The sequence below is a fragment of the Chanos chanos genome, chromosome 13 (assembly GCF_902362185.1).
Source record: "Chanos chanos chromosome 13, fChaCha1.1, whole genome shotgun sequence".
Taxonomy (NCBI): domain Eukaryota; kingdom Metazoa; phylum Chordata; class Actinopteri; order Gonorynchiformes; family Chanidae; genus Chanos; species Chanos chanos.
Genome location: NC_044507.1, coordinates 22,979,801 through 22,996,266, shown reverse-complemented (window position 1 = coordinate 22,996,266; position 16,466 = coordinate 22,979,801). Strand labels below are relative to the sequence as shown.

At 46.6% G+C, this 16,466-nt stretch overlaps 1 protein-coding gene across 1 annotated transcript in view; it reads right to left on the bottom strand.

Annotated features, from left to right (window-relative positions):
- shank1 (SH3 and multiple ankyrin repeat domains 1) overlaps positions 1-13,406 on the bottom strand; it is a 64,337-nt gene extending 50,931 nt beyond the window's left edge. The window contains exons 1-3 of the mRNA XM_030790118.1: positions 12,918-13,406; positions 604-807; positions 73-144 (exon numbers count right to left, since the gene is read on the bottom strand). Of these exons, the coding sequence (XP_030645978.1) occupies positions 73-144; positions 604-807; positions 12,918-13,406 (765 nt within the window). The remainder of the gene's footprint in view (positions 1-72; positions 145-603; positions 808-12,917) is intronic.
- Positions 13,407-16,466: the final 3,060 nt, after the last annotated feature.

Here is a 16,466-nt window from a genome sequence, read left to right as displayed (position 1 = left end):
CACACACACACACACACACACACACACAGGCATGTGGACTCATATACATTGTCCATGCTGTGTGTGCAGTACCTTTGTGTGCAGTTTGGCCAGCTGTTTCTCATCAAGATTGGCCTGTTTGTAGACCCTGGTTTTATAACGAAACTGACTCCAAAAAAGCCCAGGAGAATGAGAGAGGGATGAAGAGATAAATGAGGGGAAAGATGGAAATAACAGTAAAGAACAAGTTACTCCTCCAGAATTACTCTATGACACTACGCAATTCATTATCCTGTTTCATTCAAAGATTAAACTTAATTAGATTATCCAATTAAAACCATTTTTTGGTCTAATAAAAAAGTAATTTGGTGGTAAAGCCAGCACAGTCACTAAAAATGTACCTATAATGAATTAAAATGAAACAGCGTGTCTCTTTTTCTGTATATTAACCTTTTATTTTCCCAGTTTGGCCAACTGTGCAGGCCTCCCATTGATCATAGGAGTCAATGTGGAGTAACTGTGCACTGACTCAGAGTGATCCCTGTCCAGTGGACCCCCCCCCCCCCCCCCCTCAAGGTCTAATGGTACCACCCAAAACAGCTCACTCAGGACTTATTTATATACCTCCAAGTAGGGTACGCCTTTCTCAAAGGATTGTGGGTACTCGCGAAGCTGTCTCTCCTCTTCCAGGAACTTGGCGTCATGTCCATCGGTGGCGGGCTGGAAGAGCCCGTAGTTCAGCACATCTCTCAGAGACTCTGTCAGAGAACACAGCACCTGCTGCTTGGCCTTCCACACCGTCTCACTGGGATTAAAGCGAAGACACTTCTACAAAGCAGAGAAAAGGGTTAGGACCATTTCGGTGTGTATACTGGTGTGTGTGTGCGCATGCACTTGTGTGTGTGTGTGTGTGTGTGTGTGTTGGTGTGTGTATACTGGTGTGTGTGTATTGGTGTGTGTGTGTGTGTGTGTGTGTGTGTCTTAGGTCTTACGGGACTAGGGTGGTATTACAAAGTTATAGACACTAGAGGGCGACATTGCAGTCCCACTGCGGCAGGAAAAGAGGTGAAGGGGGAGGTCTTTGAGAAGATACTCCAGAAAGAAGCCAAGTGCTGCTAATTGTGACAGCTCACTCATAACTGACACACACAGTCAAGCTGGTGTTAGGGTATGGTCTCTGCGGTAATAAATATGTTCAGTGAAGTTAAAGCTAACAAGTTAGCCAGCTTTCATTTTGAGTTTTCAGACCCATTCACAGAACACATGAACCAGCATGTGTGAATCACATATGGATTTGACTGTAAAGAACCCAGAACACACCAAACGTGCTTTGGTCGTGTATCAAATGAGGTGCAAGAGTAAGGCTCAGAGTTCTACCTGTCAACGCTACAGTGAAGTGACTGATGGCAGACAGAGCACTGATCCTGGACCAGGGCAGAGACTTTGTCTACAGCAGTTCACATTGATCTGACAGACCCTGGGGCAGCAGATTCTGTGACTGTTAGAGAGGAGAAATCCCCATCTCTGACCACGAAGGCTGCATGTGTGCTGTACATCTCTCTCTCTCTGGGCATGTGTCTGTGTGTCCATGTGTGTGTGTGACAGAGACAGAGCGGGAGAGAGTGTGAGAGGGAGCGAGGGGGAGGGGAGGGGGGGTTAGGGAGAGAGAGAGAATGTGAAATGCTGCGCAGAAAGTGTCAAATTCCTCCCTCCCTCTTTTATTCAGTCTCTCACTTGCACACAGCCGACCCCCATCACCATGGCAACCAGTTCATTAGTGGAGCAAGCTGCTCGTTACCATGGAAACATCTCTGCACTCCCAAGGAGGCAAATCTCTGTGGTGTGGAGCGAGAGAGAAAGAGATTGTGGATGTTTTGAGAGTGTATGTGACTGTTTATAAGTATCAAACAAGTAAAAACAACAGAGAGAGAGAGAGAGAGAGAGAGAGAGAGAGAGAGAGAGAGAGAGAGAGATTGTATTTGAGGACATCTTACTCACTTGAGAATAGTTCACTCACTTAGACTGTCGCTTACTTAATTTTATGCACAAAGACCAAAGAAACACAGCATCTAAGTGGACACATTGCATATACTGGAACCTGGAAACCAAACACACACACACACACACACACACCTCCCTCTCACCCAGGAAGCATAATTAATAACGGTAGTGGCTAAATGGTTAAACTAATATGAAGAACATTTGTGTAATTATAATAATTTTAGAGCGCTGTATTCCTGAGGAACAGTTCATTATCTTCCTGGTTAATGACACTAATTCTGTATCATATAAAAGAGCTATTATAACTCACTCATCAGGTCCTGCACTACTCCTGCATAGCACAGTTTAGTTCCTCAACCCTGAATCATAAACATTACCTACGAGACAAAGGCTCGCTCTGGTTGGATGTTGAGTTGTGTCAGTCATCGTAATTACATGTTTCAGAGTGATAGATGAATACATATGAGTGGAGGACAGCAGAAAGCTCAAGTAAAATATTCATGTACCTAAAATGTGGATTAAAATGTTCTTTGATTTTTTGATAAAAATAATATTATGCTTCTAGTTACACCACGTTGATGAAAATGGATCTCTCCTACAGACAGTGAGTTGGGAGGGCATAGTGTGCTATGTAAAGCAGGTAGACAAACATTACTAAAGGATCTTGTTACTGTTGAACTGAACAGTGGGTAAAATGAGTAACCTTGTGGCGCCTTAAATGTAGCACGATCGCTGGTGACAGACCAACCTGTTCTGGTGTGGTGGTGTAATGTCAGTGGTGGTATAATGTCAGTGGTGGTGTTTGAGATGGAGAAGGTGATGTAATGGAGTCAGTGGTACAGACTGGTGGAGGTGGTGTAATGGAGTCAGTGGTACAGACTGGTGGAGGTGGTGTGATGGTGTGGAGTCAGTGGTACAGACTGGTGGAGGTGGCGTGATGGTGTGGAGTCAGTGGTACAGACTGGTGGAGGTGGTGTGATGGTGTGGAGTCAGTGGTACAGACTGGTGGAGGTGGTGTGATGGTGTGGAGTCAGTGGTACAGACTGGTGGAGGTGGTGTAATGGAGTCAGTGGTACAGACTGGTGGAGGTGGTGTAATGGAGTCAGTGGTACAGACTGGTGGAGGTGATGTGATGGTGTGGAGTCAGTGGTACAGACTGGTAGAGGTGGTGTGATGGTGTGGAGTCAGTGGTACAGACTGGTGGAGGTGGTGTGATGGAGTCAGTGGTACAGACTGGTGGAGGTGGTGTAATGGAGTCAGTGGTACAGACTGGTGGAGGTGGTGTAATGGAGTCAGTGGTACAGACTGGTGGAGGTGGTGTAATGGAGTCAGTGGTACAGACTGGTGGAGGTGGTGTAATGGAGTCAGTGGTACAGACTGGTGGAGGTGGTGTGATGTAATGGAGTCAGTGGTACAGACTGGTGGAGGTGGTGTAATGGAGTCCCTTTGATTGAGTGGTGTCCGAAAACTGTGGCACATGTGATTATAGATGCTAACCAGGTGACCTGTACAGTCGACAAACCTCAAACCAGTGCAGCATCCTCCAGCTGAGACCAAGTGAACTTTTTAAACCATGAGTGGTCCATTCTGTGGGTCAGTGGAGGCCGGTGCACTGCCATAAATTGTTGCATACATAACATTCTCCTTCAGAGGTGTGAGGTTTTGGGGGAAATGCATATGAGTCCATACTGTGTGGGAGAGACGCATGGTCCGTAGATAACTGTGCATACAGGAGAAAATGGGTATTCAATTGTATGGAAAAGAAAAGCAAGCGTCTTTTGAAATTACTGTGCAGTTACGTTATCAGCACCTAGAGTCAGGTCCCAACACGCAGTCTTCCTGTCTTTTCCCTCCCTCTCTCTATCTCTCCCTCCCTCTCTCTATCTCTCCCTCCCTCTCTCTATCTCTCCCTCCCTCTCTCTCTGTCTATCTAACACATCCTTGCCTTCAGGGTTTCTTTCTAAGGGCCGTGCTGGTACACTTGACTCCCACTGTTTAAGTGGCTCATTGACAAAACACCTGCTCTAGTATAAGTTCTTTATCTCCCCCTTTTTAATTACACACACACTGTCTCCATCTCTGTGCAAGCCCTCCCTCTTTTGACAAAGCTTAACACAGCTTTTGCCATTTGGTCTTCACACAGCATTTTTCAGACCTTTCTCTGCTGTGTCTGGTGGTCTCTCTTACTCTGTGCCTTTATTTTTTACCCCTTGCTTCTTTCATTCTCTCCCTCTCTTTATCATTATTTGCATTATATGCAGGAAACTGTGAGGGACACTGTTTCTCTCTCTGTCTCTCTCTCTCTCTCTCTCTCTCTCTCTGTCTCTGTCTCTCTCTCTCTCTCTCTCTCTGTCTCTCTCTCTCTCTCTCTCTGTCTCTCTCTCTGTCTGTCTGTCTCTCTCTCTCTCTCTCTCTCTCTTCCTTGGGCCCCTTCTGCAGGCTAATTGTGGGAGAATTAAAAACCTTTAATGAGATCTGTGGGGAAATATCGACCCCCCTCCCTTCTCTCTGTCTCTCCATCTTCATCTGTTTCTTTACCCTCTTTCCTCTCTCTATTACCCCTTCCTCTCTTTCTTAAGCCCCTCTCACACATTCACAAATTACACTCTATTTTCCCCCTCACTGTAAACCATTACTTTCCCCTCACTGTAAACCATTACTTTCCCCCTCACTGTCAACCATTACTTTCCCCTCACTGTCAACCATTACTTTCCCCTCACTGTCAACCATTACTTTCCCCTCACTGTAAACCATTACTTTCCCCCTCACTGTAAACCATTACTTTCCCCTCACTGTAAACCATTACTTTCCCCCTCACTGTCAACCATTACTTTCCCCTCACTGTCAACCATTACTTTCCCCTCACTGTAAACCATTACTTTCCCCCTCACTGTAAACCATTACTTTCCCCTCACTGTCAACCATTACTTTCCCCCCTCACTGCACCCTACTTCCCCCCTCACTCAAACCATTACTTTCCCCTCACTGTAAACCATTACTTTACCCCTCACTGTAAACCATTACTTTCCCCTCACTGTAAACCATTACTTTCCCCCTCACTGTAAACCATTACTTTCCCCTCACTGTAAACCATTACTTTCCCCCTCACTGTAAACCATTACTTTCCCCCTCACTGTAAACCATTACTTTCCCCTCACTGTAAACCATTACTTTCCCCTCACTGTCAACCATTACTTTCCCCTCACTGTAAACCATTACTTTCCCCTCACTGTCAACCATTACTTTCCCCCTCACTGTAAACCATTACTTTCCCCTCACTGTAAACCATTACTTTACCCCTCACTGTAAACCATTACTTTCCCCTCACTGTAAACCATTACTTTCCCCTCACTGTCAACCATTACTTTCCCCTCACTGTAAACCATTACTTTCCCCCTCACTGTCAACCATTACTTTCCCCTCACTGTAAACCATTACTTTCCCCCTCACTGTAAACCATTACTTTCCCCTCACTGTAAACCATTACTTTCCCCTCACTGTAAACCATTACTTTCCCCTCACTGTAAACCATTACTTTCCCCCTCACTGTAAACCATTACTTTCCCCTCACTGTAAACCATTACTTTCCCCCTCCACTGTAAACCATTACTTTCCCCCTCACTGTAAACCATTACTTTCCCCTCACTGTAAACCATTACTTTCCCCTCACTGTAAACCATTACTTTCCCCTCACTGTAAACCATTACTTTCCCCCTCACTGTAAACCATTACTTTACACTCACTGTCAACCATTACTTTCCCCCTCACTGTAAACCATTACTTTCCCCTCACTGTAAACCATTACTTTCCCCTCGCTCACTCTTCCACCTGCTCCTTTGGTCATTTGCCCTCTTTTCACACGCCCCCACCCTCAGCCTCTCAGGTCACTCTCTTCTTTCTCCATCTCCTTTTTATCTTTCACTCACACATATATCATATCCTCATTCCAATTCTGATTCAATCACTGTGATTTAGTGAGATTAGTGTTGAAGCAGGGAGTGTTGTGGTGTAGTTTGGTGTGATGTGGTGTGGTGTAGTTTGGTGTGGTGTGGTGTAGTTTGGTGTGGTGTGGTGTAGTTTGGTGTGGTGTGATGTGGTGTGGTGTGGTTTGGTGTGGTGTAGTGTGGTGTAGTTTGGTGTGGTGTGGTGTGGTGTAGTTTGGTGTGATGTGGTGTGATGTAGTGTGGTGTAGTTTGGTGGGGTGTGGTGTAGTCTGGTGTGATGTGGTGTAGTGTGGTGTAGTTTGGTGTGGTGTAGTCTGGTGTGATGTGGTGTGGTGTGGTGTAGTCTGGTGTGATGTGGTGTGGTGTAGTCTGGTGTGGTGTGGTGTGGTGTGGTGTGGTGTGGTGTGGTGTAGTGTAGTCTGGTGTGATGTGGTGTGGTGTAGTGTGGTATAGTCTGGTGTGATGTGGTGTGGCGTAGTTTGGTGTGGTGTGGTTTGGTGTAGTTGGGTGTAGTTTGGTGTGATGTGGTGTGGAGTGGTGTGGTGTAGTGTAGTGTGGTGTAGTTTGGTGTGGTGTAGTCTGGTGTGATGTGGTGTAGTGTGGTGTAGTCTGGTGTGATGTGGTGCAGTGTGGTGTAGTCTGGTGTGATGTGGTGTGGTGTAGTTTGGTATGGTGGTGTGGTGTGGTGTAGTTTGGTGTAGTCTGGTGTGATGTGGTGTGGTGTAGTCTGGTGTGATGTGGTGTGGTGTAGTGTGGTATAGTCTGGTGTGATGTGGTGTGGCGTAGTTTGGTGTGGTGTGGTTTGGTGTAGTTGGGTGTAGTCTGGTGTGATGTGGTGTGGTGTAGTGTGGTATAGTCTGGTGTGATGTGGTGTGGCGTAGTTTGGTGTGGTGTGGTGTGGTGTAGTGTGGTGTAGTCTGGTGTGTGGTGTGGCGTAGTTTGGTGTGGTGTGGTTTGGTGTAGTTGGGTGTAGTCTGGTGTGATGTGGTGTGGTTTGGTATTCAGCGTAACATTGTGAAGTGCATAAATGTCTGTTGAGTCACACGTTTCTTTAGCTTCAGAGACTACTTGAGATTTCTGTGGAGCACTGCTCTTAAATGTAAGCCAGAACATGTACTAAAATCATATCTCAAGAAAGGCTGCCAGTTTATTCTGTAATTCTTTTTTAAATTTTTTTTTTATGAAAAGAGAGAGAGAGAGAGAGAGAGAGAGAGAGAGAGTTTGTGTGTGTGTGTGTGTGTGTGTGTGTGTGTGTGTGTGTGGAGAGAGAAAGAGAGAGATAGTTTGTGTGTGTGTGAGTGTGTGTGTGTGTGTGTGTGTGTGTGGAGAGAGAGAGGGAGATAGATAGAGATAGATGACACAGTGAGTAGAGGAATGTAAATGAATGTATATGAGAGTGGAGTATTCTGAGGGTATGAGGCTGATTGTGAGGCCTTAGAAACTCTCCTTCCTTATTCAAAACATCTGCGTTCTGTGTGCAGCCTCCCTCTCCATGATCTCATTAAAGTCAATTAAAGAGCAATTAGAGTTTACTGAGGGCAAATTAGCGGACATGCAGAAGAGGACTGATGTGCAGGGATTATGCCGACACATTACTGTCCTCAAGAGAAAAAGAGAGGGAGAGAGGAAGAGAAGGAAAGAAGGAGAAAGAAAAGCAGAAGAGTAAGGAGAAAGAGTCAGAGTGTCACGCCCTGGTTTTCTCTCTCCCCCTCTGTTGGCCGGTTTCTCTTACTCCCTGGTGAAAAACAAAAAGTCGGGGGAGCAGATGCTTAATGTGAGGACGTTTGAGTGAGAATAAGGAGCCGATCAGGTCTAAATAACTGTGTGAATATAACACGCATAGTCTTGACGGGTTTAACTTTTTGCTGTAAGGTAAATAATAATCGATTGACCCTTTAGGTTGACTCTCAGATGCAGTGTCCTCTCATTGTAGTAGATGTGTGCAGACTAGCGTCATCAGCTCCATCTTTTTTCAGTAAGTGGTACAGGTTGTTTTAGTCGAGCAGTACACACCGACCTGCTCTCTCCCTTCTGCAGGCTCTCTCCCGTGCTGTAGTCTGACTGTGGTCTTAGAAACATGGCTGAGAGAGCTGTCTCCCACACGGCTCCTGGCCTGTGGAGGTCCCTGAATTCAGAAACTTTCAGATATGCCCCTACACCTGATTGCTCACCTTTTCATATCAGTATTTATAGCCTCTTACCATTATACCATCACCTCCTCATACCCGTCTGGTCAGATTTCAGTTATAGTTGTCATTTTTTGTTTTTCAGTTTTTAGGGTACTTTGTTGTATATGTTTAATCTGTGCTGTTTTGTTTGTATGTCCAGAAGTTTAACTAGAACTGTCTTGCTTTGCTGTCCATTGCCCTGCTGCTGTACTGGTGGTGCTCATGTTGCCACATTATACTTATTAATAATGTGCTGTGTCGTGCTTTATGCTATGTGTTTGCATTCTCTAAGTCATGATCTGTCTGAATGTGATGTTTTTATAATACATCATGATTTTTCTGTTTTTTCTTGCTCTGATTGCTTTGTATCACTTTGTGAATGAGAAAAGTGCATTCTAAATAAAATGTATTTAATGTGTTATTAGTATTTCTGTTGCTGTTGTTGTTGTTGTTGTTGTTATTATTACTTCTAAGAGCTCTGTCCTAAGAGCTCTCTGCCTATCTAATCACTTGCATGCTTAAGGCCATCTGGGGGGGCAGTGGAGGAGATGAGTGGAGGAGATGAGTGGGTCAGTGGAGGAGATGAGTGGAGGAGATGAGTGGGTCAGCGGAGGAGATGAGTGGAGGAGATGAGTGGGTCGGTGGAGGAGATGAGTGGAGGAGATGAGTGGAGGAGATGAGTGGAGGAGATGAGTGGGTCAGTGGAGAAGATGAGTGGGTCAGTGGAGGAGGTAAGTCGGGCAGTGGAGGAGATGAGTGGAGGAGATGAGTGGGTTGGTGGAGGACATAAGTCAGGCAGTGGAGGAGATGAGTGGAGGAGATGAGTGGGTTGGTGGAGGACATAAGTTGGGCAGTGGAGGAGATGAGTGGGGCAGTGGAGGAGGTAAGTCGGGCAGTGGAGGAGATGAGTGGAGGAGATGAGTGGGTCGGTGGAGGAGATGAGTGGAGGAGATGAGTGGGTCAGTGGAGGAGATGAGTGGAGGAGATGAGTGGGTCGGTGGAGGACATAAGTTGGGCAGTGGAGGAGATGAGTGGGGCAGTGGAGGAGGTAAGTCGGGCAGTGGAGGAGATGAGTGGAGGAGATGAGTGGGTCAGTGGAGGAGATGAGTGGAGGAGATGAGTGGGTCGGTGGAGGAGATGAGTGGAGGAGATGAGTGGGTCAGTGGAGAAGATGAGTGGAGGAGATGAGTGGGTCACTCAGGCAGTAGGTGCATGTATGCGTGTGTGTGCGTTGTGGGTGTGTCATAGCCCTCTCTGCCATGGCCATGCAGCACACCTGATTGGCTCTTGTGATCATGGCAGGGTGGGGCTTTTCTCAAAGCCCACTGGTGATACTGGTATAAAGTGACAGATACCAGCAGTGAGAGAGTCAGATCTTCTGTTCCCAGTCTCTCACCACACTGTGCATATGTCTGTGGTTTGACACTAGGGGGCGAGACTCGGGGGGGATGGGAGGGTTGAGCAACCACAGGTTACTCATGTATCACCAAATTCTCTGCATGGTTTCTGTTCTATAAAATTCATAATGAAGGTTTTTGTGAGAGAATTCAGTAGTGTATGAGTCCCTGGCCTGCTCTGACACTAACAGGGAGCCTCTTTGACAGGTGTAGAAAAACTCAGGTATTCTCTGCTCTTTTTTTGCCTGTATCTTCCCAATACAGAATAGTGAAATGGTTCAGTGCAGTGCCTCTGAGAGGTGGTCACAGAGAAGCATAAATAAATACTGGGAGGAGACAGCAAATGACATTTAGATTTATGCTTTTTCCTTTTTCATACATATACAAATAGTGTGACAGAAGAAGATAGGTAGAGAGAGAGAGAGAGAGAGAGAGAGAAGGAGAGAAAGAAAGAAAGAAAGAGAGAAGGAGAGGAAGAAAGAAAGAAAGGGGGGGGGGGCAGGAGGAATGAGTGCTGGGGCCTGACTCTGGGTGCTAATAGTGTGGAAAACGGTCACTGTCGCTGTCATCTTCCTCTCTAATCATGTTAATTAAGTGTGTGATGTTGTCAGTGTTGCATAAATAAGAGGATTAGAGCACTGCACACATCAGGGCCTAGAGCAGTCAGCTCTGTAACGCATTGACTCATGTGTGTTACATTACTGACACAGGGCTCAGAGCAGTCAGCTCTGTACCGTATTGACTCATGTGTGTTACATTACTGACACAGGGCTCAGAGCAGCCAGCTCTGTACCGTATTGACTCATGTGTGTTACATTACTGACACAGGGCTCAGAGCACTCATCTCTGTACCGTATTGACTCATGTATGTTACATTACTGACACAGGGCCTAGAGCAGTCAGCTCTGTACCGTATTGACTCATGTGTGTTACATTACTGACACAGGGCCTAGAGCAGTCAGCTCTGTACCGTATTGACTCATGTGTGTTACATTACTGACACAGGGCCTAGAGCAGTCAGCTCTGTACCGTATTGACTCATGTATGTTACATTACTGACACAGGGCTCAGAGCAGCCAGCTCTGTACCGTATTGACTCATGTATGTTACATTACTGACGCAGGGCCTAGAGCAGTCAGCTCTGTACCGTATTGACTCATGTATGTTACATTACTGACACAGGGCTCAGAGCAGTCAGCTCTGTACCGTATTGACTCACGTGTGTCACACCACTGACACAGGGCTCAGAGCACTCATCTCTGTACCGTATTGACTCATGTATGTTACATTACTGACACAGGGCTCAGAGCACTCATCTCTGTACCGTATTGACTCATGTATGTTACATTACTGACGCAGGGCCTAGAGCAGTCAGCTCTGTACCGTATTGACTCATGTGTGTCACACCACTGACACAGGGCTCAGAGCAGTCAGCTCTGTACCGTATTGACTCATGCGTGTGAGATTATTGACATAGGGCCCAGGTTACCATGGTACACTGTATGAAACCACTATTGTGTTGTAGCACTACATATGCGTGCTAAGGTCAGGCCTCTGGAGGAGATGAACATAGATGCATAGTCCACAGTGCTATAGGTGTTACATTCCTGTGCTAGAGCCTAGGACATAAGTGCAGGCCCAGAACTTGGACTGGAATCAGTGTGCAGTACAGCACAGAGACATAAGCATGTCTCAAGACAGCAAATATATACACACTTCAGAAGAGTGTAGTGGGATTAACCAGATTTCTGATGCATCTCCTCATGGAAAAATAACCAGCCCTTTCCTTTCCTTCCAACTTGTTGTATAACTAAAACAAGCAAGGTCACCTTGAGTCATGTTGAATCTACCTCTCTCTCTTTCTCTCTCCCTCTCTCCCTCTCTCTCTTTCTCTCTCCCTCTCTCTCTCTCTCACTCCCTCTCTCTCTCTCTCTCTCTCTCTCTCTCTCTCTCTCCCTCTTTCTCTCTCTCTCTAATTAGCAACTTTTGTTCACTGGATTTTCCTGTTGTAGAGTAGCCCCTGTAGATTGAGCTTGTTTCTGCGTGAGTCTCTTTTGGAGAAAACTATATTTGTCCTTGTATATGCTTTTTTGCTGTGTCCTGGGGAAGGAAAATCAGAATGGATCTGATTCTGCCCGAGCTTTAGAAATCTGTGTGAGGGAAGTGTAGGGAGAAGATCTCTCTATGCAGAGGAGTACGCAGCAGGCCACTTTCAGCTGGCTACAGAATTCCCAGAGTTCACTTTAGAGCGTTTGGCTCTGGCAATATCAGGAGTGCTATATGAGAACTCACTCACAATGATGTTTTTAAAAAACAGAGCCAAACTGTCCTGTGCTGATGGATTTAACTGAAATTACAACTGAATCAAACTGATGGAACTGAATTAAACAGGATGATGGGTGCTTGGAGCTGTACCTGAACTGAATCTGAACAGAACTGAACTAAAGAAGAGAACTAAAGTTAAACTGATGTGAACTGCGTGCTCCAGAGAAGAAGTGTAATTAAGTGAATTTTGTGGGCAGTGAGCTTGGAGCTCTGTCTGTACCAGGCCAGAGTGGGCATTGCACTGATGGCCACTGTGATGGTAATGTCCAGTACTCTGCCAGTGAAGCTTGCTGCCTGCTGTGGGCTTGCTCTGGATGCCAGCTTTGGCTTGGCATAGCCCCTTCAACCCTGGCATAACCCTTTCAAATCATGTATGTCGTACTTTTCAGATACTGCCCTTGTTTCTATGTGCTGTTAAATATACCCATAATTCCTCCCTCCTATATCATAGACATATCCTGTACTACCAACATGCGCTCAGTCCGACAGTTTGCTCCATTCTCTGCCTGGGCTGTAGTCAGAGACTGCCGTGCACTGCAGAATGCTGTGAAGCTGGTTGAGTTGTTGCTGCTAAGGGTCTATTACAGTGTGGTAGATCATGGAGTTGCTGTAATTGGACAGATGATGGATTTGCTTGCTGTTTTACTCATATAAAATTTACTGACTACACTCTCTGCAGAGGGACCTGTGTGTGAGGCTGTGTCAGTGGCTGAGTTACTATAGAGACATGGGCAGAGTGGTTTACACCGAGGTTTCACAATCCGTCCACACGGGACCCAGTGTCGCTAAGCTCTGATGTAGTTTTGTTTCAGCACTACATAGTCATATTGGGTTTGGTTCATCCAGATCTTGATGATCAGCTAAGGAGTCTAAAGGCTATAAGTGTTGAATTATTGTTTGGACAAAGATAGTGTTTCTATTGGTGTCTGTTGGTTGTCATGGTAATATGTGTTGGTAGAGAGGTAATGTAATGTGAATATTTCTGAGATGAGCTGTTAAGGAAGACAGTGGGCTGTGTAATCCTGGTCAGATCTGAAGGCGGTATAATCAGAACCATGGCAGGCTGGTAAGGATGACTTTGCAGGATTTAGTCAGTGACTAACCGTTTGTTTGATGTCTGGGATGCCAATGCGGAACACCATCATGGCGATATGTGTGTCGTCAGGCGCGGTGCTCGAGCTGCGTTCTCTCAGCCTCCTCTGCTGCTGCTGCTGATTAGCCGGCTGTTGGTGGGCTGGTCCTGGGTTGGACGAATAAGGGTTCGCGGCATGCCCAGGGTTCCCGGGTCGTAGCTGTCTGTCTCCTGTCATGCTGCCTGCCTGCCTGTGCCCCTTTTCCCTGCCTCCTCGTAGATGCCCCGCACTTCGCCCCATGTCCTCCTCCTCTTCCTCATCCTCATCTTCTTCTCCATCTAGCTCTCCATTCTCTTCTTCCTCCCCTTCTTCATCTCGCTCCTCAACTTCCATGTCCTCTTCTTCTTCCTCTTCTTCCTCGTCCTCTTCCTCTTCTGCCCCTGGATAAAGGTGTTGTCTGTTTCCCAGCATCCTTTGCTGCTCCTCGTCACTGGAGAGGGGACTGAATGGCATCGTCATGGCGACAGGGAGGGTGGCACCACTGGCAGCGGCATCATCCCCAGAGACTCACTATTGGACAAGAGAGAGAGGAAATGAGAGGCAATTCAAGAAACTGAAAGAAAAGGTGCAGAGGGAACTGCAGAGAATGAAAAGAAATATCTAGCAGCGAGACAGGCTCAGTTTATACTGTGACACCCAAATCAAACACACGCAGACCAATACTGTGCTCCTCAGCTGGAGGCTACTCGTCACTATGGGAACAGACTCTCATTGCCTGATACTCATTCACAGGTTTCTGCCCACTCTTCTGATAGAACACAGTGGCAGAAAAGTTTGGAGCCTTTACTGTGTTCCATCCCTGAACACTGATCTTCCATCACTCAGTGCAGACTTCTGGAGCACAGCTAATCAAAGGCACCTAATCAAAGGCACCTAATCAAAGGCACCTAAACAAAGGCAGCACTGCCAAAGCCCTGCGCTGTCAGACCAACAATCCATGTATTTGCAACCACTCTGTCAAGTGTGCCGAACACAACACTATCCAAACACGGATCTCTCACCTGTGTGTCCAAACAGCTCTCTCACCTGTTTGTCCAAGGTCTTAGACTACATCTAAACACAGGTTAGGGTCACTGAATTACACAGAGTGAATCCACTGTGTAGAACACAGCAGTGAAGACAGCAAGCAAGTGTCTGCCATATGACTGTCAGAGAGAGAGAGTGTGTGTTTGACCACACAGGGCTTGCACATCGTGATGAACTATGTATTTTTGATTCCTTTAGGAAAACTATGAGTCCTCAGAATAATATGGGTCTCTCTCTCTCACACACACACACACACACACACACACACACACACACACACACACATACACACACTCTATAGTCTGACCTTTATTTTCCACCACCAGCACTGTTAGAAAGATTGCATTTTCTCTCTTTCAACAGATTTCCCCCTCTCCTCTATATTCACTTTAGTTCATTTTACTTTCTCCTCTCTGTACATCAGTGTATGGACCATAAAACGTAATGACATCATACCACACACCACAGCACTTAATATGTTTTATTATTAATTTTCACTAGCTTTTCTCCCACTGTGACACATCTAGCGCCACATTCTCTCTTAAGCTCTGTCCCAACAGGCTGTCCTATCAGGCTGTCCCAACAGGCTGTCCTATCAGGCTGTCCTAGCAGGCTGTCCTAGCAGGCTGTCCTATCAGGCTGTCCTAGCAGGCTGTCCTAACAGGCTGTACTAACAGGCTGTCCTATCAGGCTGTCCTAACAGGCTGTCCTAGCAGGCTGTCCTAGCAGGCTGTCCTATCAGACTGTCCTAACAGGCTGTCCTAGCAGGCTGTCCTAGCAGGCTCCTGTGTCCATGGAGCTGGGCGGAGTAGGAGTAGAGCATGGGTTGGCTCCGCAGATGTGGGCAGTACAGGAGTAGATTGCGTGTCATCCAAAACATGCCAAGGCAGCTGTTTCTTCTCTCATGCCCAGCTTACAGATATTACCACGGGAACAAAGCACGTAGTGACGCCTATGTTATTTGGCCTGCAGCTGTACGAGCATCTCCTAACTGATGCTGGACGTCACAGAAATGTCGTGACAGGGAGAGAAACCCGTCCAGCTGAGCGTATTGAAATGCACCACGGTTGTGTTCTCACACACACCAGGCAGACTCAACCCTAACGACAGGCCATCACGCATCTGGTCGAGGAAATACAACTGATCGCAAAACGAGCACGCTCTCATTACAGACAACAGCCACACGCTCTCATTACAGACAACAGCCACACGCTCTCATTACAGACAACAGCCACACACTCTCATTACAGACAACAGCCACACGCTCTCATTACAGACAACAGCCACACACTCTCATTACAGACAACAGCCACACACTCTCATTACAGACAACAGCCATACGCTCTCATAACAGACAATAGCCACACGCTCTTATAACAGACAACAGCCACACACTCACGCTCTCATAACAGACAACAGCCACACGCTCTCATAACAGACAACAGCCACACGCTCTCATTACAGACAACAGCCACACACTCACACTCTCATAACAGACAACAGCCACACGCTCTCATAACAGACAACAGCCACACGCTCTCATTACAGACAACAGCCACACACTCTCATAACAGACAACAGCCACACGCTCTTATAACAGACAACAGCCACACACTCTCATTACAGACAACAGCCACATGCTCTTATAACAGACAACAGCCACACGCTCTTATAACAGACAATAGCCACACGCTCTTATAACAGACAATAGCCACATGCTCTCATTACAGACAACAGCCACACGCTCTCATTACAGACAACAGCCACACACTCTCATTACAGACAACAGCCACACGCTCTTATAACAGACAACAGCCACACGCTCTCATAACAGACAACAGCCACACGCTCTCATTACAGACAACAGCCACACACTCTCATAACAGACAACAGCCACACGCTCTTATAACAGACAACAGCCACACGCTCTCATTACAGACAACAGCCACACGCTCTCATAACAGACAACAGCCACACGCTCTCATAACAGACAACAGCCACACGCTCTCATAACAGACAACAGCCACACGCTCTCATTACAGACAACAGCCACACGCTCTCATTACAGACAACAGCCATACACTCTTATAACAGACAACAGCCACACGCTCTCATAACAGACAACAGCCACACGCTCTCATTACAGACAACAGCCACACACTCTCATAACAGACAACAGCCACACGCTCTCATAACAGACAACAGCCACACGCTCTCATAACAGACAACAGCCACACGCTCTCATAACAGACAACAGCCACACGCTCTCATTACAGACAACAGCCACACACTCTCATAACAGACAACAGCCACACGCTCTCATTACAGACAACAGCCACACACTCACACTCTCATAACAGACAACAGCCACACGCTCTCATTACAGACAACAGCCACACACTCTCATAACAGACAACAGCCACACGCTCTCATTACAGACAACAGCCACACACTCACACTCTCATAACAGACAACAGCCACACACTCTCATAA